This window comes from Drosophila virilis, chromosome 2 (genome assembly GCF_030788295.1).
Source record: "Drosophila virilis strain 15010-1051.87 chromosome 2, Dvir_AGI_RSII-ME, whole genome shotgun sequence".
Classification (NCBI taxonomy): domain Eukaryota; kingdom Metazoa; phylum Arthropoda; class Insecta; order Diptera; family Drosophilidae; genus Drosophila; species Drosophila virilis.
In genome coordinates, this window is record NC_091544.1 from 6,283,048 (window position 1) to 6,305,804 (window position 22,757).

Here is a 22,757-nt window from a genome sequence, read left to right on the forward strand (position 1 = left end):
TTAGAAATAGTAGTAGATTTGCTGAAATAAGCAGCATAATGAAACTCATTCATTTCAGAACTTTAATGAAACTCTAGTATATAGTCTGGAAAATCACAAATGTACACTTCATGAAGGTTATTATTGTTTAATTATACCCTACACATACAAAAGCAGATACATGTTGAAAAGTTTGAGCTTATTATACATATGTATATGAATACAAAATTCAAATCAATTAACTTTTCACTTTTATTCCCTGGTTTTGCTGCTCTAGATTACGCCTGTGTGCGCTGGACCGACAATGAGTAGCCAAATGTGTTTGGCGTATAAAGGTTTTATTGCACAGCTCGCAACTGTAAGCGAGAAATATATTTTAAAGCAATTGCAAGTTGTATAATAAATAAGGAACCCCACCTGAAAGCTCGCTCGCCGGAATGAATGAGCATGTGATTCTTGAGTATGTAGGCGGTGGTGAAGGCCTTTCCACAGCTGGTGCACACATACGGGCGCTCATTGGTGTGTGTCCTCTCGTGTTTCAGCCGCGTGCTATAGTCCGTGAAGCAGCGTCCACAGTACTGGCATGCAAAGGGACGTTCCCCGGTGTGCCTTCGCATATGTCGTTTTAGTTCGGAGCTGGTGCAAAAGCGATCCTGGCACACGCTGACAGAAATTGGAAGTGCATTACGTCAATGTAATATTTGTTGTTTATACATTTTTGGCATGCTTACTCGCATTGGAACTGTTTGTCTCCACGATGTCGTCTGCAGTGCAATTCAAAGGCCATGCGTCCAGATATATGATTGCCACATTCATCACAGACAAATATCAGACTTCCTACGCGTTTTCGTCCCCGTTTTTTCCTGCCGACACTTTGCATGGCAATCTCGTCGTTTAACACTCTGTCCAAAACTGCACACTCCTCATCCGAATCCTTGTCAGGCAGGATATAGTCTTCGGTAGCTGAATTTTCGTTAGCATCGCTGACTAGTGCACTTGGGTGCTCGTCAAGTGGATTTTTTATTGTTTCCGGTAAGGTACGGGCATGCTGAGCTTCATCCACCTCTCTAACTAAGTCATCATCAATGTTTATGTCGTACTCTATGAGGTCTCCATGTTGGCTGTGCTCCTCTATAATTATCTCGTCTTCATCCTGTTGCACTTTAATTATTAACTCTTCATCCGGCTCAGGCTCACTTGCAGCCGCGGTTTCCGGTTGTGACTCAAAGTGCCTGGCATTGATTAATTTTTGGCTACTGTTGCCAGCATATTCCATTACGGCTACCCGGTACTCCTTGGATACATGCTTCAGCTCTTCCTCGCTTAAGGCAGACAGGAGCTGCTGCTGTGCTGCCACGACTCTATCGCAAAATCTGATTGCCTCGCGTAATTCCGTCTGACAGCAAATGCATATTAGATTCGGCAAGCATTTTGCATTTTCCAACTGCATAACAATATCGTTAATTTTATTTACATATTTGTGTGTCAGCTGACAACTCAAAACACACAAATAATAATAATACTTACAATTAATCCCGTAAGGACTTGAATGCGCCAAAGTATGTTTTGATCCTCGAAGAGTCTTATCGAATTCTTGTAGGCTGCATATCTGCCACACACTCTGCACATATTCTTGAGCATTGCGTGCAGTAATAAAAACTAATATTTTGTTGAGCTCAATAAATAAATATGTAAACAGCGTCGTTTGATGGTACAGCTGTTTTTGTTATTTTTGCCATTCGCGTGTGCGCGTAATATCGCTTGCACTGTGTTGACTAACGTTTGATTTATAGCTGTTAACCAATTGTTTAATTTTTTTTACATTATATTCGTAAATAAAGAAAAAAATTTCCAGTACTGAATTAGTTGTTTGCTTTATTTATAGATAATTCAATATAATTTACATAAGTTATTGCTATGGATTCGAAAAGAATGGGTTGTAAGCAAAGATTCCTAAGGTATATAAAATGTAGGCATTAATTACATTCGTTTATTTTATCTAATATAGAATAGGTTTTTTGTAATCTTATTTAACGGTGATGATTATTATTAATCCTGAATATGCAAACTCTCCTCATCCATTTCCAATTTGAGCTGTAGGGCGGGGTCGTGCTGCATTTGCTGCTTCATCTGATACTTTTCCAAAGTACGCTTGTGCACCCCGGTTCGCATATGTGTGCTGAGATGAGTGGGAAGCATGAAAGATTTGTCGCAGAGCTCGCATCTGAAAGCACAAGAAATTCTATTAGAGCCAAACCTCGTCGGCGATATACCTGCCATATTTTACCTATAAGAGCGCAAGCCGGAATGTGTTAACATATGGTTTTTAAGAATGTAGCCCGTGGTGAAAGCCTTGCCGCAGGTGCCACACACATAGGGGCGCTCGTTGGTGTGGGTGCGTTCGTGCTTGACGCGCGTCGTGTAGTCGGAGAAGCAGCGTCCACAGTACTGGCAGGCAAAGGGGCGCTCTCCGGTGTGCTTGCGCATGTGGCGCTTAAGCTCCGAGGTGGTGCAAAAGCATTTGTCACAGATTCTAGAAAGAAATGTAATTCATTTCTATTTGTTTGTGTGTATGATTGGACACCACTTACTCGCACTGGAAATCTTTCTCGCCGCGATGCCGACGGCAATGCAATTCGAATGCCATGCGTCCCTTTATGTGATTGCCGCATTGCTCGCAAATGTAAACACCGCCTGCCCCTCTGCGACGAGGATCTTCGGGCTTAATTTTTGGCTTTGGCGGCAGGCTGCTCTTTTTCACAGCATTCTCATGCTCATATTCATCATCGAGCACATTGTCCAGAACGGCCACCTCGTCGTCAGAATCATACAGATAGACCTCTGTGGGATCGGGCACTATCAGTTGATTCGACATGTTCTCAATTTTCACAATATTCCCGTCATCGTCTGCCATAAGGCATTCGTATTGCGTTTCCTCCACCAACGAATCATTGTCATCCTCGTCAGCCTCAATGAAATCCGTCATGTCAGGGCCAATTTCATATTTGACTTTCGTAACAGTTCCACTACTTTCCGGTAGCAATTTGACCAGTTCATCATCGTCCGCATGCTGGTAACTAGGTTCGATTTCTCGCTCCACTTCGGTTTCTGGTTCCGAGTCACCTTCGGTTTCTTGATCATCTGCTGACGGCGTTAAGGCTTCGTTTCCCATTATGAGTGCCTTGTATTTCTCGGGTATGCCCTCCTGCTGCTGTTTGGTGAGCCCCGCTAGTAATTCACGCTGGGCGCTGATGCAGCGATCCCGAAACCTGACGGCACTTGTTAATTCAATGTTGCAGCACTCGCACATCAGCTCGGGTAAGCATAGATAGCTTTCCAGCTGCAAATAAACAAATTAGATGCATAAGATAATTGCCAAAGCAGAGTCTTGTCCCGCTTACCCGTAGGCCCGTGAGCGTTTCTATATTGCCTAGCAGCTTTTTATTGGCTTTATCAAATATTTTGAAAGATTTCTTGAAACTGGCGTATTTGCCGCACACTCTGCATGTGTTTTTTAGCCATTTGTTCGGTACTTTTGCCATATTTTTCTAAGCAAAACAATTTTTTATGGATAAATGGTGGAAAAAGATGCGCGGATGTGTCTTGCGTTGCCAACTACTTCTCATATATATTGTTTTGCCATTCACTGGGAGTGTCAACAATCGAATGTTAAATTAACAGAGTTACACCGCACTTAACAGAGCCGAAAAGCACGACATGGCGACTTTGGAATGGTAAGTTTATCTCGAAAATAAACAATTATTTGTTTATAATAAACACGTTTGCATACAGGTCTTGCGCGCCACGCTGCTATCAAGTTGTCAAAAACCATTTACATAGAAAAGTTACGGAAGAACATCCGCTTAAGCAGCAGACTGTCAATGTCACGGTAAGACAGCTGCAAAACTCCGCCCCTTGTAAATATTTAACTAATTTACTTGTCAGGTCGCAGACAAGAATCCCCTCAGCTTGGCGTTGGCACTGGAAGGCACTGATCCGCTTTCGAAATTTGCGCGCCAGGAGCAGGAACTAAATGATCCACTGACGCAGATGGCCAGCGAATTTGTAAGTAAACTGCGATGACTTCATCTAATAACAAAATATGATTCAACATTTCACTGCAGACGCTCAAGTCTAAGCGTGGACACAGCAACGAACTGGAGGATAACGCGCTTAATTGGAGCACACGCCGCCTGGGCATATTGAATCGCTTCACGACCAATGAAAAGCTGTCGCTATCCACCAGCTTTCTATGCACCAGCAGCACGGAAAGTGGGGGTGAAAACTGTAAGATCCTGTTCCAGGAATAAACTAAGACGTTTAATTTACTAATAATACTATCTTTATAGTCAAGGCCCAGACTGTGGTGGCGGATAAGGTTAAGTATCGGCTAGAGCAGCTGGATAATTTCGATGCTTGTAGCATGCGTCACATGATGGACCTGACACAGCAGGAGTACATACAGCGGTTCGATCAGCTTAAACAGGAACTGATCCAGTCCTGGCACAACGATCAGCGCGTCAAGGCTCTGAAGATAGCCATTCAGTGCGCCAAGATGCTATCGGACACTAGAGTGCTGCAGTTCTATCCCAGTCAGTATGTTCTTATCACGGATATTTTGGACGTCTTTGGCAAGCTGGTTTACGAGCGTTTACGTGCCAAGGCAGCGGGTGCACCAGGCGCATCGGCCGTGGTCCTACAAAGAGAGCGCGAAGCTGCACGCGACACCTGTCAGAATTGGTTCTACAAAGTCGCCTCTATACGTGAGCTGCTGCCGCGTCTTTATCTGGAAATGGCTATATTTAAGTGCTATGGGTTTCTGACCACCTCGGAGCAGGAAATGGAGCAATCCCTGTTACGACTCACAAGTCAGCTACGTGGCATTGCTGATCCGCTGGTTTCCAGCTATGCGCGCTGTTACCTGGTGCGCGTTGGAGTTCCGGTTACGTCCAGCAAGGTCTACATACGCGACAACTTTACAGATTTTTTCACAATTTATCCGCAGGTTAGTGAGTCATACTCGACTTTGACCTCAATTTAATTTTCTTTTACACTGTATACCGGCAGATCTTTCGCCTGGTGGCCCGCTACAATTTGCATCCGGAGATAATCACGTCCAGCGCATATTTACAGCTGTATGCACCAGCTCTGGATTTTATGCTGCAGTGTCTGATGCATAAAAGTGAAGTTTCAGCACAGGAAATGCTCAACGAGTGTAAGCAGCTAAAAAACAAGTAAGCTTTCTGTAATTCTGCGCATAACTCTGTGCGTATTCACTAATTTGTTTCTCTAGCGGAGCAGTACTATTGTCCATTCTCAACTCCTCGAAGGGAGAGTTCATTGCGGCACATGCTCAGGAGTTTTTGGAGCTGATCAATAACTGCGACACACCTGGTATTTCAAAGTCTCAACTACTGCGACCACTGGGCAGCTGTGTCAGCAGTTGCGCACCGTTGCAGGAGCAGCGCGTTCCCTTTCTGAACGCTGCCTTTCAAACTATTAACACGCTCACGGATCCAAACGAATACATTAACTGTGTGGAAACCTGGGCGCCTTTCGTTGCACAGTACTTTACGGTTAGTTCGATTAATCATTGAATAAACAGTTAGTTAATTTATACTTTATTTCTTTTACAGATACACGAGGTAAATCGTCTGCTGGGTGAACTGAATTCTCGGATGTGTCTAGGCAAGGCCTATGAGAAGCATTACGGCCAGCTGCAAAGCATTCTAACTAGGATAATGCAAAACTATCGAAGCATTGAGTTGCTGCTTATTCAACCGCATTTTCTGCCCTATTTGGATTTGTTCCATAAGGAGTCTGTGCGTGTGGAGATGTGCAAGTCTATTCTGAGCCACTACAGACAAAACAGCGAGGAACGAACCTACGATGCTGTAGTTACCAATGCACTAATGTATCTCGGCAAGATACTTAACGACTCGGTCAAGTAAGTGAACGCAATATCCATTTAAAGAAGTCATGCTTATATATAATATATTTGCAGTGCACTTACTGTGGAGGACGAACGCCGTCAGATTTCGCAGCTCATCAATGGTTTCATAAATAAAGTTCACTTTGGAAAAGATCTGGAGCACCAACTCAGCTTCTATGTGGAGGCACGCGGTACTTTTAGCAACCTGGATGCAGTCTATGTAACCCTAGTGTACGCCGCCTGCAAGCTTACGATGCGGTCATCCAATCGACAAGGTGTCAAGTCTTTGGGTTTTGTAAAGGCCTGCATTGCCTATTGTTTTATAACCATTCCCAGTATTAGTTCTGTTCAGCAAAAAATGGATTTATATCTACTGTGCGGTCAACTGGCCCTGAGACATCTATGTCTTGGGCAAGGTATGGCTTATTTACAACTATTGAAAACTCAATGCAAACTAAACCTTTCGTTTCTATTAGCGGACGCTTGCTTTGAGGCTGCGCTGCAGCTGGTTAACGAACTGCCCGCTGCCACCGTTGACTTTGAAGGCAAGCCGCGTTGCCTGGAGCGCTATCTCGTCGCGTATCTATGCAATATGCTGGCCACGCTAATCGTAGTCCCAGACAGCCCCGAACAGGGTGTATTATACTTTTTGCGACTGTTGCTTGATATCGTGGGCAGGCGATCATTTAAGACGTATAGTACAGCGCCAGCTATCATATACCTGCATGTTCTGGACATGCTCTATGTGCAAAGCCTGGAGCGATTTCCCTATCACATCGACGGCGGTAAAAACCGGAGGTTCAACTTACCTCAATATTTTAAATAATTGACTTTCTTATAGTGGTTTCCAATGATGGGCTCTATGGTCACGATCCCAAATTCCTGGTAGAGGTGAATAATTTGTGTGCACAGGTTGTGGATTCCATTCTAATGCAGCTGAAGTCTCTGGGCGCAGCCCATCAGCAGCGCACCCAAGCACAGCTAGCCATGGAGCTTTTTATGCGCATAGTTCGCTATGCAGATCTAGAAAGGGAACCGCTCTGCCAACTGGCAGTAAAGCTGTGGCTACTCGCTAACAAAGCACAGGCGCAGCTGGACAGCGAAACTATTGTGCGTGTACAACAACCAATCGAAATTAAAGTATCCATATTAATATGTGTTTATTGTCTTTCAGCCACAAATGCTGTGCAGCGTGGAGCATTTCTATAAGTTAGTCAAGGATTCGTCACCGTCGCGTGCCCAAACAATTGCCAAGCTGCTAATACGCATGCGCGACAGTTGAAATAGCTGCCAGCGATAGCTGCCACTCATTGAGATTAACTATTCATAAGGCGGAAATTGGTGATTTGTCGCTGAAACGACTTCAAATTTGTTGTGCAATCAAATGGCTGAATTAAGACTTAAATATTTATACAGACAACCTACTTGCGAATTGCTTTTGACTGAGTTATGACCTTAAGAATTTAAATGAAACTTAGTTTGTGCTAGCTATCAATGATCAGACAGTTTTGTATACAGGCAAAACAAAAATATTTGTTTTTTTTTTTATTTCGTTTATTCCATTTACGATTGCTTCAGGCCCGTTTTTTGCACAGCCCCTATCGCATTCAAGCTGTGCGTAACGATCTTTATGCGCAGCGGCCTATCGTGTATTTGTATTTGGGCTAAAAATGGTTTCCTTTGTTACAATTTGTTAATCTTTACAAATTCACGATAAGTTTCTGCGTTAAAACGTTGCATATTTTAATGTATGAAGGTGTAAAAATATGATTTACATTGCTGCATTTGTGTATTATTCTGTTTTTTTTAGAGATAGTTTAAAACATTTGAGGCAATTTGTCGTTTTGCGTTTGCATTACACGTGTGCATTTCAAAAATGGCTAAATCCTATGGCTGACAAACTCGAAAAATAAAATCAACAACTTAAACGAAAGCTTCATGAATACCAAGTAAATAATATATGTTTGCATAAGACTACGTTTTTTATGGGTTATGTATATTTATATATGCTGAATACGTGTTTGTGTGAGTGTGGGCAGCTTAGAATGTTGTCTCCTTAAACTCCTTGGACTGCAGCACTGGCGCCGCGTTCCCGTTGCCGCCACCACCGCCTCCATCACCATCACCACTATCAGCTTCATCCGCATCCGATGCATCTGAAGCTGCGCCACCAACGGTGTAGGCGAGCACAGTGGCATGATCCAGTTTTCCAGGCAACGCACCAAAGGCACTGCTGTCGACGACGCGTTTGCGGGCAGCTCTGTGTTGCATGCGATTCAGCTGCACCTCTCGCTTGACCCCATCCGGACCTGTGGACAGCTTGTAGAAGAGCTCACGCTGCTCGAGGGTCTTGCGACGTGCCGAGGTGATCATACGCACAAAGTCTATCAACAGATGGCACAGTCGCCGCGCCGAGGCGCAAGGTGAGAAAGTTCCGTTGATGCCATAACTAAGTAGATCCTCCAGACGATAGAGCGTCAGGGCATGACGCTGTGGTCCAGTAACAAGCGGAAGGCCTAACACCGATTTGGGAATGCGCTGAATTGGTGGCGTTGGTACAACAGGTGTGCCGGCGCCAACACCATGACGCGCTTCGATCAGCGTCTGGGAGCGCATATATTTGGGCCGACTGGGCATATTGCTGGGTGGGCTGCCAGCTTTTGGCTGGCGTGTTCGACTGGGCGGCGTGGCCGATTGTGGATGCAAGCGGGCGTAGATCGCTGATGCGCTTTTGTTCTGGCGCTTGGGCGCCAGTTTCGCTGACTGCAAATGCTGTAGCTTTACGTCCGGGGTCCAGGCCTCGGCGAACTTGCCAACGACTGGATCAAAGTTGTCGCTGATGCCGTCGGAGGTGAGAAACACAATGTCGCCACGCTCGATACAGCTCATGGAGAATGTGAGATTGCTTAGCTCTGGCTTGTTGCCATCGGCTGGTCCCAGAGCTCCCAACGCGTCACGCATGTCTCGCATGGAGCTAATATCATGGGAGGCTTGCGTCAATTCGCGCACGCCGTGCTTCTTGGAGTACACATAGCCCAAAGAGTCACCCACGTTGCAGGCGCACACCACATATTTGCCAGGTGCACCGTCCAGCGGCAGCACCACAGCAATTGTCAGCGTGGACAGGGCTCCACCCACCTCCAATATGCAGCCGTGTCCCTCCCACAGGCTGCGCAACAGGCTTACAAACAGTTCCTGTGTGGTCGTGGCCCGGCACTCGTGCGCTTGCCCAAACACCGCACGATCCAGATAGTCCAGGCAGCCATGCACGGCGGATCTCGCGGCCAACCGAGCTCCATCACCTGCGCATACAATGAAAGGAAGAGTATTCAACAATCAGTAAGTAAAGACGCCACAGCTGGGATGCAACCCAAATGATGTCTTAAGACCATAAATGCAATTAGATTAATAAGGACGCTAGGTTAAGTGATCAAGAAGGAGGGGGAACTCTTGTCTCGGGTAAATTCAGTTCAGATCATTTTTTTACTGAAACTGAATTGGATGAAAGCTGAGGTTAAGTAGTAGGACTATAAAGAGTCATTCTTTTTACAGTACTTTTTATTTAAGAAACAAAGAAAAGCCAAGCGAGAATGGTTTTAATATCCCGGCCAGTAACTCAAATTAAGAAATTGAAATGTCGGTGTCAAGCTCTTCACGCAGCGTAAGATTAGCAGACTCACCCCAGTTGACGCCATCGGCCATGGCCATGGCCGCGGCATCGCCACGCACAACGCAGCCATAGCAGTCGGCAATGGGATTGCCCATCGGTTCCTTGGTCAGCATATTGTTCTCGTAAAGCGACACTGAAATGCCGTAGGCAAAGTCGCAATCCATTTGCCAGTTCTCGACGCCGGCCACCGGCGTGGAGTGAGCGATGGGGTTGGGTGCGACATTCTGATTGCTGACCGCTTCGCGGAGCAGCCGTTCGCGCTCCGAGTTGCCGTGTCCGGCAGCCGTGGCGGCCTCAGTCTTAGCATTTAGAAGATTCTTGTTATTCTGATCCTGGGCAGGACTATTGCTGCTGCTGACCATGCTGACCACTATGGTGGTGGCCTTGCCGCCGCTCTCGTTAGCTGCAGCCGACACGGCGGATAAGCTGCTTTTGGAGTTTTTCCTGGATCGCATGCCTGCAGCCGCTGTTGCTCCAGTAGCTGCCGTTCCTGTTGTGGTCTGGTCAGCATTGCTCTGGCGCCGGGAGCCCGTCGGCCTTGCAAACTTGTTGCTCAGCCGCGTCGATGAGCTAAGCGCGGGCGCTGCTGGCGTACTCTTGCGCACGCCATACGCATCCTCGTTCTCCTGCTGTGTGTCGATGAAGTCAATGTCATCCGCATAGCTGGCACTTAAATGCAACTTGGAGCGTTTGATGCCTGTCAGGCCCTCGTCTGGACCAGTGCAGGCGGCAGTGATGGTGTCCGGGCCGGTGGCGTAGCAGCCCAGTTTCAGCACGGGCATATCTGTGGGATTCTGGCCATTATAGATTTCCGGTCCGCCGGGCATAAACTCACGCTCCATGCGACTGTAAAATATATACAAAACTGTTAGTTGCTTTACTTAATTGAGGTCAAAGGTCACTTACCCCTCTAGATATTTGGTTATAAAACTGCCATCGTCCTCGTCCGCGTTGCCGTTGACGCGCCTCCGGCCATCGCGCGGCTCCGCTATGAAACTCAATTGTCGAAAGTACGTGGTGACCTTTTGCCGCAACGACGGCATCTTGTCGAGATGCTGCTGGCTGTGGCTCTGCTTCTGAACTCTCCAATTAGAGCTGTGTCTTAATTGCAATTGCGGTGCGGGGGATTTACCGCCTCCAGTTGCAGTGCATTCACTTCATCGGCGTCAATTGTTGTGGGAGTCCCAGCCTGAAGCGTACCAGAAAAACAGAGCGAAAGAATTTCAAATTTAATTATCAATAAATTATGCCATTAAATGAGGCGTCGTCTAGAGTGCGGCTCCTGCTAATGACAGGATGTGCATTTAGCGGCCGCGGGGCATGCACACAAGCACAGGGAAGGATTGCGACCAGACAACAGCTGCCCAGATGCCGAGCAGAATACAGGGGCATCTGCCCCTTGTGAGTAGGCAAAACTTGAATGGGCTTTCAACTCGCGCTCATTTCGAATGCACAGAGTCGGGCAGATGGGAGGAGGGAGAGCAGAGCGTTTGTGGCTTCCAGTTTCAAATGACGCAGCTTCTGAGAGCTTCATATGATTAATGAACTGACAGTTGTTGGTCTTCGGCTTCTTCTTGCTGCTACAGTTGCCAACTGGCACACATTAAATGTCATTTTCTAAATTTATTATGCCCTCACAGTGCATCTCATAACTTAATCATGAAAAATGTAACGCATAAAGAAGACATCAACTAAAGCTAGTTGTGTGTATATTAGAGCTAGAACTGTGGCTCCTCTCACTCCGCTTGTCTCTTCTATTTAACTTTTCTGATGAATTTTGGAAAAGGTAGTTTTTCTTATAGACAGGATTCTTATCTAACCAATTACAAGCTACATTAGATAGATAATTGTATAATATGCATAATATATTTACTATACTACTTCAACATATGGAAAGAATCGAATATTGCCAAGTTTTTTAGCGATATGGAAATTCTATATGATAAAGCTAGCTACTGTATAGCAATGGAAGATCAATGGATACTTTGCACATTTGTTGACAGTTCGGTAGGAATAGCAAATCATCAGCAATCCAATAATAATTGTTCTTTCTCAGGTTCTTAGTTGAAATATAATATCGCAGGCCAGTCTGTCAATGCATCTGCTAAATAAAGCTGGATTGAATAGATTACAAACTATTTAAATCGAAATTTAAGCTGGCTGCATTACATGCTTTGCTTGTGCCCCACTCGCTGCGTCGCAATTATGAGATTCCTACAAATTTTCTGTATGAGCTGTGACTGCGATTGTGCTTGTTTAAACGCTTATCTTAAAAGTTCTCTGCTTGACATTCAGTTGCATAAGCAAAATAGTTACTTTAAACGAAAACATAAGCCACAAGCACTAGAGTGTTCTAGTCCGAAGGGACGGCTAGTAGATACCCCGTATGCACTCTATTCTCTGATTCTAATGACATATTCGTGTTTGGCATACAATACTGTGCCTTTAGCTAGTACAAGGCTTGACCTTCGTTTCGATCAAGAGACTTGAAACTTTCTAATGTAGGTTCTCCTATTACAATTACTGAATATAAATATAATACAAAATTAAAGTCAAGGACTTCGCGTATACATAGAGATATCCATAGCATACAAATATATAAGACCATTAGACCTCCTTTACCCATCTTCAATGACCACAGGGTATAGCAGAAAAGTTAAGTTCAACTAAGGGAATAAGTGCTTATCTCAAGCAACTAATAAGGGAAACAGACTGCAAAGATGCTCTCCTGTGAACGATTTATAAATAGATGAACAAACAACAATAAAAATAGTTGCTGGCAGCTAGTGTTCATCAAAACGCAATTGTTTACTTTTGTTGTTGTTGTTGTTTTTAACGATCAAGCACTTAAATTAATGACACTTCAGTGAACACTTCAACTGCCAAATAAATTATTCATATATTGGCAATTTGCGCCTCTCTCGGAGATTCTCAAGTTGTAAAATATAAGGAAATCAACTGAGTTTACTTTAAAGGTTTAAGGTTTTAAAAGTAAATTAATAAGTACTACACAAAACCTTGACAACAAAGTAATTGAAACCGTATGTGTGGCTCTACCTTACACAGATCTATTTCCATTTTACTAGGCAATCAAATCGGTACAAAGATCCACTGTTGTGTGGCTTACATCAGAGCTGTTGTGGTGGTTACTCAATACTTGTTGTCCATTAGGCACGTGTCACAGCTTGGACAATGGGTCAAATAATATATATATGGCATCCACGTGACGAAATGTAGTGAGCTGAGATTTTATTAACCCACAATGATCATCAGCAGCAGCATGAATAAATTCAAACAACTCAGATTCAGCTGCTACATGGAGCACTTCAAGCGCCTTTTGTGTGTCAAGTGAAGAAGATGATGATTCTGATTGACATAGAAAATGTGGTAGGGGTGGGCATGAAACCAGCCACCTGGTAGCTAGCTTTTGTACCCACACGAGCAAATGCAAAATGGAGCACAGCGAACGAGAAAATTGCAAATAGCTTGGCTTCGAGGCGGATGCTGTTGTGGGTATTGAGTTGGGCGCGGTCAGCCTTTGTGGTCGGTAATCTCTTTGACTGCACATTTAATCGCAGATTATTGTTGTTGCTAAATTGAATTGTTTGCCACACTGGAGTGCTGCATTTCAATCAGTCTGATTGATTCCGGCCGCGGAGCTGGTGGAGGCGTGTGCTGCCAATGCGCTTGGATGCACTTGAATGCATCGCTGGAAACAGCTCCAAGGGGGACACGCACATCCATCTGGGCATGTGTAAATGCTTTAAAATGCTAACCGAATGTGGGTTAATATGATTTCAAATCGAAAAAAAAAAACACTTGGAATGTGGGCGTGGCGCCGCCTGTCATGCAAACTACGCAATAGCCAACCACACTGTAGCCCCCAGAGATTGCGTTTGTGGCCACACAGCCCTGAGAATATAATTGAATTACTCTTCCCGCTAATATTTTGCCATGATTGATGCGCGATCTGACGCGAAGTTCAAGTCAATTGCCTTCAGTCGAGCAAGGTTGCTTTAGCCTCGTACAATACCATTATTTAAAGCAGCAATTGCAAGATCAAGGCGTTAATCAAAAATATAGTTAAGGTATATATTACTTCTTGAAATTCGATAGTAAAAACAATCATAAAGTGAAAATTTTCTATATCTTATTGATAAACTTTTATATAGTATAGAAAAACATAAATATAGAAAAGAAAATTCTGAATTTGGAAAAACTACGAGTTCTTTCCATTGTATTTTGTATTGTGCAAAGTCTCAAGTTCTCAAAGTCAGAGAATAGACATTAATGTAATACAGTTTAATAAATACACCACGGCTATTTCTACTCTATTTTCCCCATTCCATAACACATTCCTGAATTTCACTCATGTCACAGATAAAGAAGGGAATTTACGACACACCCTTAAGGTAAAATGAAAAAAATAGGAAGAACGAAGATTAAATACACTTTTTTTTTGGTTCATGGTTTTGCGAATATGTGAAAATAATTATAAAGCTCAAATTTGCGGAGTATAAAAAGGTATCTGAACAGAAACATAAAACGTGCCATATAAGAAATCTATTTTTGGCCGATCCTTAGTCTAGATCTGATATGATTCGATGTTAATAAGATTTAGTTCATATCTGAAAACATAAGAACGATCCCACCTATGGCAGCTATATGATATGGTGGCCTGATCCGGTCGATTCGTTTAGCTTATGATACTTTCATACCGATAGCTATGAAAAGTTCATAGAAATAGGCAGACGGGCATGTTTATATCGACTCGAGTGTTGATACTGATCGCGAATATATACTTTATGTGGTCGGAGCTGATTTTTCAAGTTTCATGATTAAATTGTAATACTCTCGGCAAGAGTATAATGATCAACAAGCGATTGTTGACACGCCCCACCGACTGCCCTCAACCTGCGTTGAACAGTCACCAAAACGATATGTAAAAGATTTCCAAGGCGTGTGCCACATAATCAATCGACACTTTCGTAGCAGTTCGGGGCATATTCAAGCCATCAACATTTTCAACACGCTCAGCTAATCAGGCGTGAAAATGTGGAAATTGTGCAAGAATCATATAGGGGGAAACGTGTTGAAATAAATGTACACAAATATCATTCAATGTGGTATATGTAGAAATGAAAGAGTTCTTGGGTTGGAATATTAAATGCGATTTATGTGTTTTTTTTTGGTTCTGTTTACAAGTCCAGTGCATTCTCTCCGCAGCTGCACGAGCTATAAATATTCATATGATTTTTTTTTTTCATTTTTTTCTTTTTATATTTATAACAGCATATGGCACAAATGAAAGTTCATTTAGAAACGTTGCGGGCGGGCCGCAAACTTCCATATGTCTGTCTGTGATTTGTTTGGGATTTTAAGATTCGCAAATACGATTGAAAGATTTATTTGGTTTGTATTTCGTTTTGTTATTGTATTAAACGCATTTCCACGCGCGAGTCTAAATAATTGATTGAGTCCATTGAAAGATTTGCACTAGCCTCGTTAATTGTTTGCCTCCCAACTAATTAGACGAGGCCAAACACCAACGACTGCCCACAGTGCAGCAGATCGGATAAAGGTCCACTGAGCAGGCTGCAACTAGTTGCACAACTCGCCTTCGCCGGAGGCAACTGCTCATATATCATTTCTAAAGAGACGACAGCCTTGTGGCAGGCAGCAGGCAGGAGGTTGCTTTATGTGCGCTGTGCTGTTGCAGTTGCATATTCAAAAGGTGTTGATTTAATGCCGCACAGCGAGATACGTGCTAAAGAAGAGTAAACAAGTGAGGGGGCGGCAGTTGGGCCTCATTCAAACGTATGACAGTTTATAGCTGGCGGCTTGAAGCATTTCTCCACAACAAATACGACGGCAACTTGCTGAAAGATTATGATGTTTTTTTGTGTGTGTGTGTGTGTGTGGCATCTCAAGGTGGCAGAGTTGCATTCATTTGGGGGTCTTGCCATAAGTCAAGTGCAGCTCACTGCGAATTGTTTTTTGGAATTTGTTGCTAGACAAAAGCTGTAAACAAACTCGCAGACAAGAAAGTGAAATTTGTGACTTTTTGTCTGTTTTGATCAACTTGAGTTTCGTGTGCTCCAAGCTTAAGCTGAAGGCCGCAAATGCTCTGCGAGAATTGCAACATGCAAATAGATAATGTACATACATATGTGTACTAAAGATATTACCCGGCGTTGCTGGGCTCAAATGAATAATTATTATAATTTTTTAGTAGCAAAATGGATTGTGCCATGGCTTAACCTTCTTTATAGCGGCTCGATACGTTAACTAGGTGCAAGTTAGGACCTTCGAAATATATTTGTTTGAACTATCAACATTTTAATTGGGTTTATTCACATCAACCAATTTTCCATTTCTTTTTTAGTAGTTGAGCCGTTGACCGCCCGTTCGCTAGCTCGACTCTCAGACACTCAGCTTATGTAACGTTCACAAAGCACACAGATATGGTTCCTTCCAGACCTCCAGTCATTATTATATTCTGGCTTACTTCCCTGTTTATATATATGCATATAAAAACTCATATTTTTGATTTCAAGACCTTGCCTGATCTGCATACCAAATAGGTTCTGCCCATTGATATTGACATCCAGCCTGCCCACAATTAACATTTATCTGCGACACAAACAACTTTACATTTCTATCATACAGAAACTAGAGATTGGGCGTTGTTGCATTATTTTTATAATCGTATAAAATGGCACATAAGCTGTCACTTCCTATTGCAGAACTAAGCCTAGTATATTTAATATACCAAGCTCTGATGTAAATTGCTATTTTATTGACATCAGCTGGACCTTGAGCTATATTTATGGGTTTTTCAATGCGACACCCGAGCAGACCCAACCAGCTACGCCCACGCAAATCATACGCTAATAGACCTTCAGGCTATATTTAAGGCGTTTGGTCAAAGCCTAGGTAAATATTTGATCAGGTGCTAGAAGTCCAAAATTGACCATAAAAGCAGTCGGCTGCATTAATTTTGTTGGTTCTATTTGCAGAGTCCAGTCGGGGCTGAAAAGCGCTTAGGGTCGCATTAAAATCGGTCTAATTAAAATTTCATGTGATGAAAAGCACACACTTAGGAGCACACACACGCACACACACACACAGAGTGAGCTACATATGCAATGGAGTTCCTTCACCTCGTTGGCGTGTTTGCTGGGGAGCAGCCCCACCTTCCCGTTGGACCCCTTCAATTTGGGGCATGGTACCAGTCTCGGGCGTTGCTTAAATTGCCAGCTAATTGGCTTTTGAGTGTTTGTTGCGTGGTGCGTTCATTTCCTGTTACAGCTGCACGCAGAAAACAATTTGCATTAATGTAAAAGGAGGCAAGCCTCCCGCCCGCCACATATGCTACCCCATACGGCATCATTCATGCTGCGTCCATTAATCTCAACACTTGCCACAACTGCAGTCGCAGTTCATGCATTGTACGTGCCGAAACCGAAAGTGCAACACAAATCCATAAAACAAAAGTCGCTTTGGCTGTTTCTAAATGTTTTCAACATGTGCCATGCCCCGTGTCTCGGGGTTGCTTCTGGGGCTCTTGTGGGCGGGGTGTTCCATGCGATGGCATCTCACTGTGTCAGAAGTGCACTTTCACATGCAACGGGCGCCACAAAGACGTCGATGCCTTTGTTTCATTGCATGCTATAATGACGCATACATTTCTCCTGGCAGCCCCCAAAACTAGGGGTGTTGCCACCCACCCTAGTAGTTCGTTGAGCCTTGTGTGTTTGCGGGTCTCTTATCGCTCATTTCCGTTTGCGTGTTTCTGTTTTGTGCTTTTGGGGTCGCCTCTCTTGGCCCTGTTTCTTAAGGCAGTCCCCAAAAAGACTTGAAAGTTCTTGTTAGGCCTAGTAAATACTTGAAGGAAAAATTCTAGATATGGGGCAAGGCGGCATTGGGTTAAGCTAAAAGGGGTCTCTCTCTGCTTTTTGTTTGACTTCAATTGTATTTTGGCGTATTTTGGGGTAGCTATAAATTGCAAATAATGTTATCGAATGGACAAAGTAACAAAAACAAGCCACTTCTCTTACATTTACAATAATATCAATAAGTTGCGTTTTGTGTTTCTTCGGATCTGCGCTCGAGTATGGCATAATGCTAATATTCTAATTCTAGCTTTAATAGTCTCTGAGATCGATCATACAGACGGACACATAGTTAGATAAACTTGATTCACTCGAGTCGATCATTGTTGCCGACCGAGAACATATAAAAAGGATATATGGAGTCAAATATAACTTCATGTACATAAGAAATATACCTTTGATAAGCCACTTAAAATGGATTCAACGTATATTTACTTTTAATTGCATGATATCTGTTTTATATATGTTTTAATTGCGACAGTTGGCAGTTTTTTGACAGATCGATTGGATAACTTTCTCAGTATCCGATTTAGTCAAAACATTTGAAAAGGCAGTCTGAGTCAAACATAAACGTAAATAAATATGATTCAATCAGGTAATAAACAAACATTTCGTATTTAAAGTGCTTATTATTTATAATTATATAATTCTGCAAAATGTAATTTCGCGTATTTTAAATTTTTTGGCTTGTTTTAACTCCAATTAATGCATCATTAAATGCATTCAAGTTTATTAATTAACTTGTATATAGAATTTAATGAAAACAAGATAGAATTGTTCAAACTTTTAGCATAATTTTCTGTTTTATGTGTTTCAGCAACAATTTGTTCGTTTTCGTAAAATCAATTGAAGCCATTTTCCTGTTCATTTTGTAGTCGAGTGGGAACTCGTCAGGCAGGCAGGCAGGCAAGTAGCCACAGCTGTCACGGATATGCGAGCCGTGTAGGACTTATAAACGAACAGCAATCTTCACATGAATAAATTAGTCATGGGTTCGGCTAGGGGCTTGTCAGGCATACAAATAAGTCTAATAAGTGGCCGCAAGCCCGAGACGCCAACTCTTCGGTGCGCATGCAAATCATAAAGCCCGTCCGTCGGTCGAGTGGGTGTCGGTAAAAAAAAAAAAAATAACAAAACAAAAAACGGAGCGCCAAGCAAGCCGGTGTCAAACGTCCGAGTAAAATATGAAATTAAATGTTAATGGCAGCGTATCAAATGCAAAGAAGTCAAGGCCCGGCCAAAGAACCACGACAAACAAAGCCAATGCAAATGCAATTGAGTAATTCCCGCTGCCCCTCGCTCTCCACTGTCCACTGTCGTCTGGCGCTGGTGTCAAATGGCTGCCCACAGACGTGGCTTGGACATTTCAGTGCCAGGTGCTGTGGTCTGCAGCGAGTTAACTGACCGCCGGGCCCACACTACCAGCTCACCTGCCCCCCCCCCCCTACGCCTTCTCCGGCTCTGTCTAGCTCTAATTTGAGCTTCATTGGCGGGCTTAGTCATCGTATTACTTGGCTGACTAATCATTGGAGACGGCGCGTGCTTAGAGAACGAGAGAGAGAGAGAGAGAGAGGGAGGATGGGAAAGAGAATTGGCGTTTCGAGCGGGCAGCTGGAGAAACCTCGAGTTCCTTCCTCCCCCGGATTTAACCTCACGAATTTAATGAACTTTTTACTGAGCTCCGCAACCGTTTTGACTTCTTGTTCTTGCTGTTCATTCAATTTAAAATTGGCAAAATGTTTATTTTGGTCGAGGGTCTGTTTGTGCTGTTTTGTTCAATGGAAACTTTTTAAACTTATTTTCCTTTTTATTATAGCTATGCGTAGAGTATTATGGAAGTAGACATATCCTATTTAAATATAAATATTCTTTAACAAAAAAGCATCTCTCTCTCTTTGAAGATAACCTCAGTAATTGCAGTAGATAAGTCGAATCAAAATATCATTCAGTAAAAACCGACTACATTATCATATAGCTTTGAAATAACACTCGTTAGGAAATTAAGTTTTTCTATTGGAGCCCTTCTACAAGGGTATTTCATCTTCGTCTTATGATTTTTTGTTGGTGTAAATTGGCTTTAAAGATGAAGAACACATGCGCAGCTGTGTGGAATTAATTGGGATTCGACTTGAAAGCTAGCTAAAAGTCGAACGGTCTGTAATTAAAATAACAAATCGGTTCGCCAATATTGTGGGAGAATCGAGATAGAGTGAAAAATAAAAGGTTACTGCCAGATGCTTTTGCAACAATTCTTTGAAACAAACGAACATAAACTTTTATTTGTGATAGCAACAAATCCCTTTAAATCTTACTATTTAATTCACGACAAAATATGCGAAAAATTGTAAAATTAGACAAATAAATCAAGAATTGTGTGCAAGGCATTAAAGAAGGCATTTCCGATTCCACATGGTGTATATATATTCTTGATAATTATTAACAACAAGGTGAATATAGATATGTTCGTCTATGCAAAAAAATCTGTCCTCAAGTTCCGATAGCATATAGTTGATGTAAGAGTTTTGGTAAAAACATATCTACTTATATTCACACTATCATATGATAACCTTTCGCTTTAATGTCTCTTCACGAATAGCGCATAATGCCTTAAACATTTCTAAACTAAACTAAGCAACTTCCAGGGAGGCATAAATACATGCTTACTTCGACTTGGACCAATGGAGAGCCAACTACTAGTTAACTCAGTTACTTAAACTCACTTAAGCACTTATTGAAATAGAGATCCCTAGTCGCCAGCTCAGTTCCCACTCACTGGCAATAAAATGCGGCAAATACAGAAATTTAATATCGCAACTGTCGTCGTTAAATTATGAGACATGGAAACTCTATATAAAAAGTTGAAACGCAGCGCTAATGCATTACGAATGAACTTCTGGGCAGAGAGCAAATAAAGCTAAACCAAGCCAAGCCAACGAAGCCCAGAAGGAGCAGAGCAAACTATGTGTATCATAAAATGGCATCGAGACAACAAAGGAGAAAGAAGCGACAGCTGGGCATGAGAGCGCGCCAGTTGTGGATGGAGTCAGACAGACGGAGAACAGCATTATGCGGCATCCCTCGTCTGGGCCAGATGACGCCGTGCGTCGACCGGGCAGGCAACCACCGACTGACTCCCCAAATAAGCCATCCCAGCGACCAAGGGGTGAGTGCATAGTGCAAAAAAAAACCAGCAACATTCTTGGCCAGCAAGCGAAAGTGATTGAATTCCAACAAGATTCGTGGCGCCACTCGAACTGCCGTATCTGAAACGTTCCAAAAATTTCACTGTGGAAGACTTTCTCGTGCAATTATGCAGCGCATAAACTTGGCTGATAAAGCTTTTGGAATATGCATTCAAAAGGTAAGTCTAGATAAAATGTCTAGAATAGAGTATTGAAATGGGTGAATATAAAAAAACAAATAAATGTTGAATATAATATAATGGAATATACTTATCCACTTATATCGTGAATGTGATTGAACTTTATACTTATATTTAAATATTGTCCCCCATTATTTCTGTTCGTTCTTATTCATAATCAATTTTAAGATATATCTCGAAAATTATTCATATAGACAGACCCCATTCACAAGCAGACATTTTGCCATTTTATCTTTCTCCTTGATTTCTTATTTCTTTTTGTTGACGCATCCTTAAATGTTAAACTGTCTAAAATCTAAACTTTTAAAGACTATAATTTCTAAAATTGGTTTTGCATATGTTAATTTTGTGCTTAACATTTTAGATGTTTTCATTTAAGATAGGAACTGGTCTGAAATATATGGGCAATCTTTAGCTTAAGGATTGGGCATTTTGCAATTCGGTGCAAGCGACGCCCCCAGCTTTCCTCTAGCTATTCGGCCACAGAGCGGCCGCCGTGTTGTGGCAGCACTGGAGACACTTTATTTACAATTCATTTCCTGTAATTTTCCGCTTGACATTTGCCGCAGTTTACACTGCCAGGTGCCCAGAAATCGGGGCTAGTATGGTCTGCTAGACAGGTCTGCCGCCCACACAAGCTATGCCCCCCGCATCGATTCGTCGACAAATCCATGGAGTGTTCAGGGCCCCCGTATCATCGTCCTGGTCTGGGCTGTCGTGCGGCCATCATGTGTCCCGGTGGTTGTCGAAATGAATTGCCTGCCGCATATCGAAGTTGCCAAAAGTTCCGTTTTGCGCAGGAAACCAATCTAGGTGGGGCGTGGACTCGGAATGGGCCGGCAATGCAGCAGAATTTATGAGGAAAGGTTGTCGAAGGAGAGCTTCAAATTCATGGCAAGCGATGCCTGCACCAAAGTTTTGTTTTATTGAAAAAGGGCTAAAAATAATAATTCTTGGAAAAGAACGACCCGAGCTAGTGGGAAACTGGCTAAAAATGCGACATAATTGACAGCCCAAGGAAAGAAAATTAAAATTATTTGGCACTGGGGCCCCAATAAATTAGACGCAGTTAACGCCATGTGCAGTTGGACAATAATAAAAGTTAGCACAGTTTTCATAATGAAATCGGAAACCGGTTATTGCAACAACAATAAAAGCTCTGCCTTAGCCGTTGCTGTTGTTGTTGTTGCTGTGTGACGGCAGCAGCAGCTGAGATTTTGCAGCTGCCCGTGGAGCAAACAGCAGGTGAATCAGTTGGACGAAGAGAAGAGAGAAAACAACAGTAACAACAATGCAAGGCATCGGCCAAGTTTAAAGACAAAAGCAACCAAAACACACACACACACACACACACACACACACACGCACGCACACACGCGCTGCAGACGACGCAAAGTGGAGCAAGACACAAAACAAAACACGACAAAAACAAAGGGCAATAGTTGAGGGCCAAGCGAGAGCGACTAAAAATCAATAGAAATAGGAAGCGCACGCACAAAGGACAACATTACAAAAGCAACAGCATAAAAATGAATATACTTACAATAATCGTTGTAATTGGTTGCTGCTGCTGCTGTTCTTATCGTGCGCAGCGTTGAATGTTTTTACATACAGTTGGCGCCACACACACAATCGGTTGAAGGAAGGGGGTGTTGGTGGTGTGTATGAATATTCAACAAACAGAAACAGAGGGAGGCCTATTTGGTATATCGCTGTGTCTTCGAGTAAATTGCACAATTGGAATTTGGATCTGCCACACGTATATTATTTACGTTGATTGCCGGTCTGTTTATTCAAATGTCAATTAACACTAACGCTTTTAATAAATTTATGACAACGCACGGCATACATCCCCCCACGTTAAGCTCTGAAATGTAACTGCAATCTTTGTCAAGACCG

The 22,757-nt window shown here is 42.9% G+C and overlaps 4 protein-coding genes across 4 annotated transcripts; 1 reads left to right on the top strand and 3 right to left on the bottom strand.

The window, feature by feature from the left end:
- Positions 1-111: 111 nt before the first annotated feature.
- On the bottom strand, positions 112-1,708 carry LOC6629609 (transcription factor Ouib). Its single transcript, XM_002054638.4, has 4 exons — positions 1,507-1,708; positions 711-1,423; positions 397-642; positions 112-335 (listed from the first exon to the last, which is right to left on the bottom strand). The coding sequence occupies exons 1-4, from the start codon at positions 1,618-1,620 to the stop codon at positions 218-220; spliced, it is 1,191 nt and encodes a 396-aa protein (XP_002054674.2). The 5' UTR covers positions 1,621-1,708; the 3' UTR covers positions 112-217.
- A 126-nt stretch (positions 1,709-1,834) lies between these two features.
- On the bottom strand, positions 1,835-3,521 carry LOC138910953 (transcription factor Ouib-like). Its single transcript, XM_070207373.1, has 4 exons — positions 3,381-3,521; positions 2,571-3,319; positions 2,267-2,512; positions 1,835-2,203 (listed from the first exon to the last, which is right to left on the bottom strand). The coding sequence occupies exons 1-4, from the start codon at positions 3,519-3,521 to the stop codon at positions 2,029-2,031; spliced, it is 1,311 nt and encodes a 436-aa protein (XP_070063474.1). The 3' UTR covers positions 1,835-2,028.
- Positions 3,522-3,602: 81 nt separating this feature from the next.
- Positions 3,603-7,335, top strand: LOC6629607 (VPS35 endosomal protein sorting factor-like). The gene is made up of 12 exons (XM_002054636.4): positions 3,603-3,713; positions 3,772-3,868; positions 3,925-4,044; positions 4,104-4,266; positions 4,329-4,984; positions 5,047-5,213; positions 5,273-5,555; positions 5,616-5,926; positions 5,984-6,327; positions 6,388-6,696; positions 6,753-7,021; positions 7,086-7,335. Exons 1-12 carry the CDS (start codon positions 3,697-3,699, stop codon positions 7,191-7,193), a joined length of 2,844 nt encoding a protein of 947 aa, XP_002054672.1. The 5' UTR covers positions 3,603-3,696; the 3' UTR covers positions 7,194-7,335.
- A 302-nt stretch (positions 7,336-7,637) lies between these two features.
- On the bottom strand, positions 7,638-22,741 carry LOC6629606 (PP2C-like domain-containing protein CG9801). Its single transcript, XM_002054635.4, has 4 exons — positions 22,402-22,741; positions 10,488-10,770; positions 9,592-10,427; positions 7,638-9,213 (listed from the first exon to the last, which is right to left on the bottom strand). The coding sequence occupies exons 2-4, from the start codon at positions 10,622-10,624 to the stop codon at positions 7,952-7,954; spliced, it is 2,235 nt and encodes a 744-aa protein (XP_002054671.1). The 5' UTR covers positions 10,625-10,770; positions 22,402-22,741; the 3' UTR covers positions 7,638-7,951.
- Between the last annotated feature and the right edge of the window lie 16 nt (positions 22,742-22,757).

Excerpts from the sequence above, each read along its gene's own strand:
- LOC6629609 (XM_002054638.4), bottom strand. The coding sequence starts at position 1,620 with ATGCTCAAGAATATGTGCAGAGTGTGTGGCAGATATGCAGCCTACAAG. Across the intron at positions 643-710 it reads GACAAACAGTTCCAATGCGA|CGTGTGCCAGGATCGCTTTT; the intron begins GTAAGCATGCCA and ends AATTTCTGTCAG. Across the intron at positions 336-396 it reads TCCGGCGAGCGAGCTTTCAG|TTGCGAGCTGTGCAATAAAA; the intron begins GTGGGGTTCCTT and ends TCTCGCTTACAG.
- LOC138910953 (XM_070207373.1), bottom strand. The coding sequence starts at position 3,521 with ATGGCAAAAGTACCGAACAAATGGCTAAAAAACACATGCAGAGTGTGC. Across the intron at positions 2,513-2,570 it reads GAGAAAGATTTCCAGTGCGA|AATCTGTGACAAATGCTTTT; the intron begins GTAAGTGGTGTC and ends ATTTCTTTCTAG. Across the intron at positions 2,204-2,266 it reads TCCGGCTTGCGCTCTTATAG|ATGCGAGCTCTGCGACAAAT; the intron begins GTAAAATATGGC and ends TTGTGCTTTCAG.
- LOC6629607 (XM_002054636.4), top strand. Across the intron at positions 3,869-3,924 it reads AGCAGACTGTCAATGTCACG|GTCGCAGACAAGAATCCCCT; the intron begins GTAAGACAGCTG and ends TTTACTTGTCAG. Across the intron at positions 7,022-7,085 it reads AGCTGGACAGCGAAACTATT|CCACAAATGCTGTGCAGCGT; the intron begins GTGCGTGTACAA and ends ATTGTCTTTCAG.
- LOC6629606 (XM_002054635.4), bottom strand. The coding sequence starts at position 10,624 with ATGCCGTCGTTGCGGCAAAAGGTCACCACGTACTTTCGACAATTGAGT. Across the intron at positions 10,428-10,487 it reads ATAACCAAATATCTAGAGGG|TCGCATGGAGCGTGAGTTTA; the intron begins GTAAGTGACCTT and ends TATATTTTACAG. Across the intron at positions 9,214-9,591 it reads GGCCGATGGCGTCAACTGGG|GTGATGGAGCTCGGTTGGCC; the intron begins GTGAGTCTGCTA and ends TTGTATGCGCAG.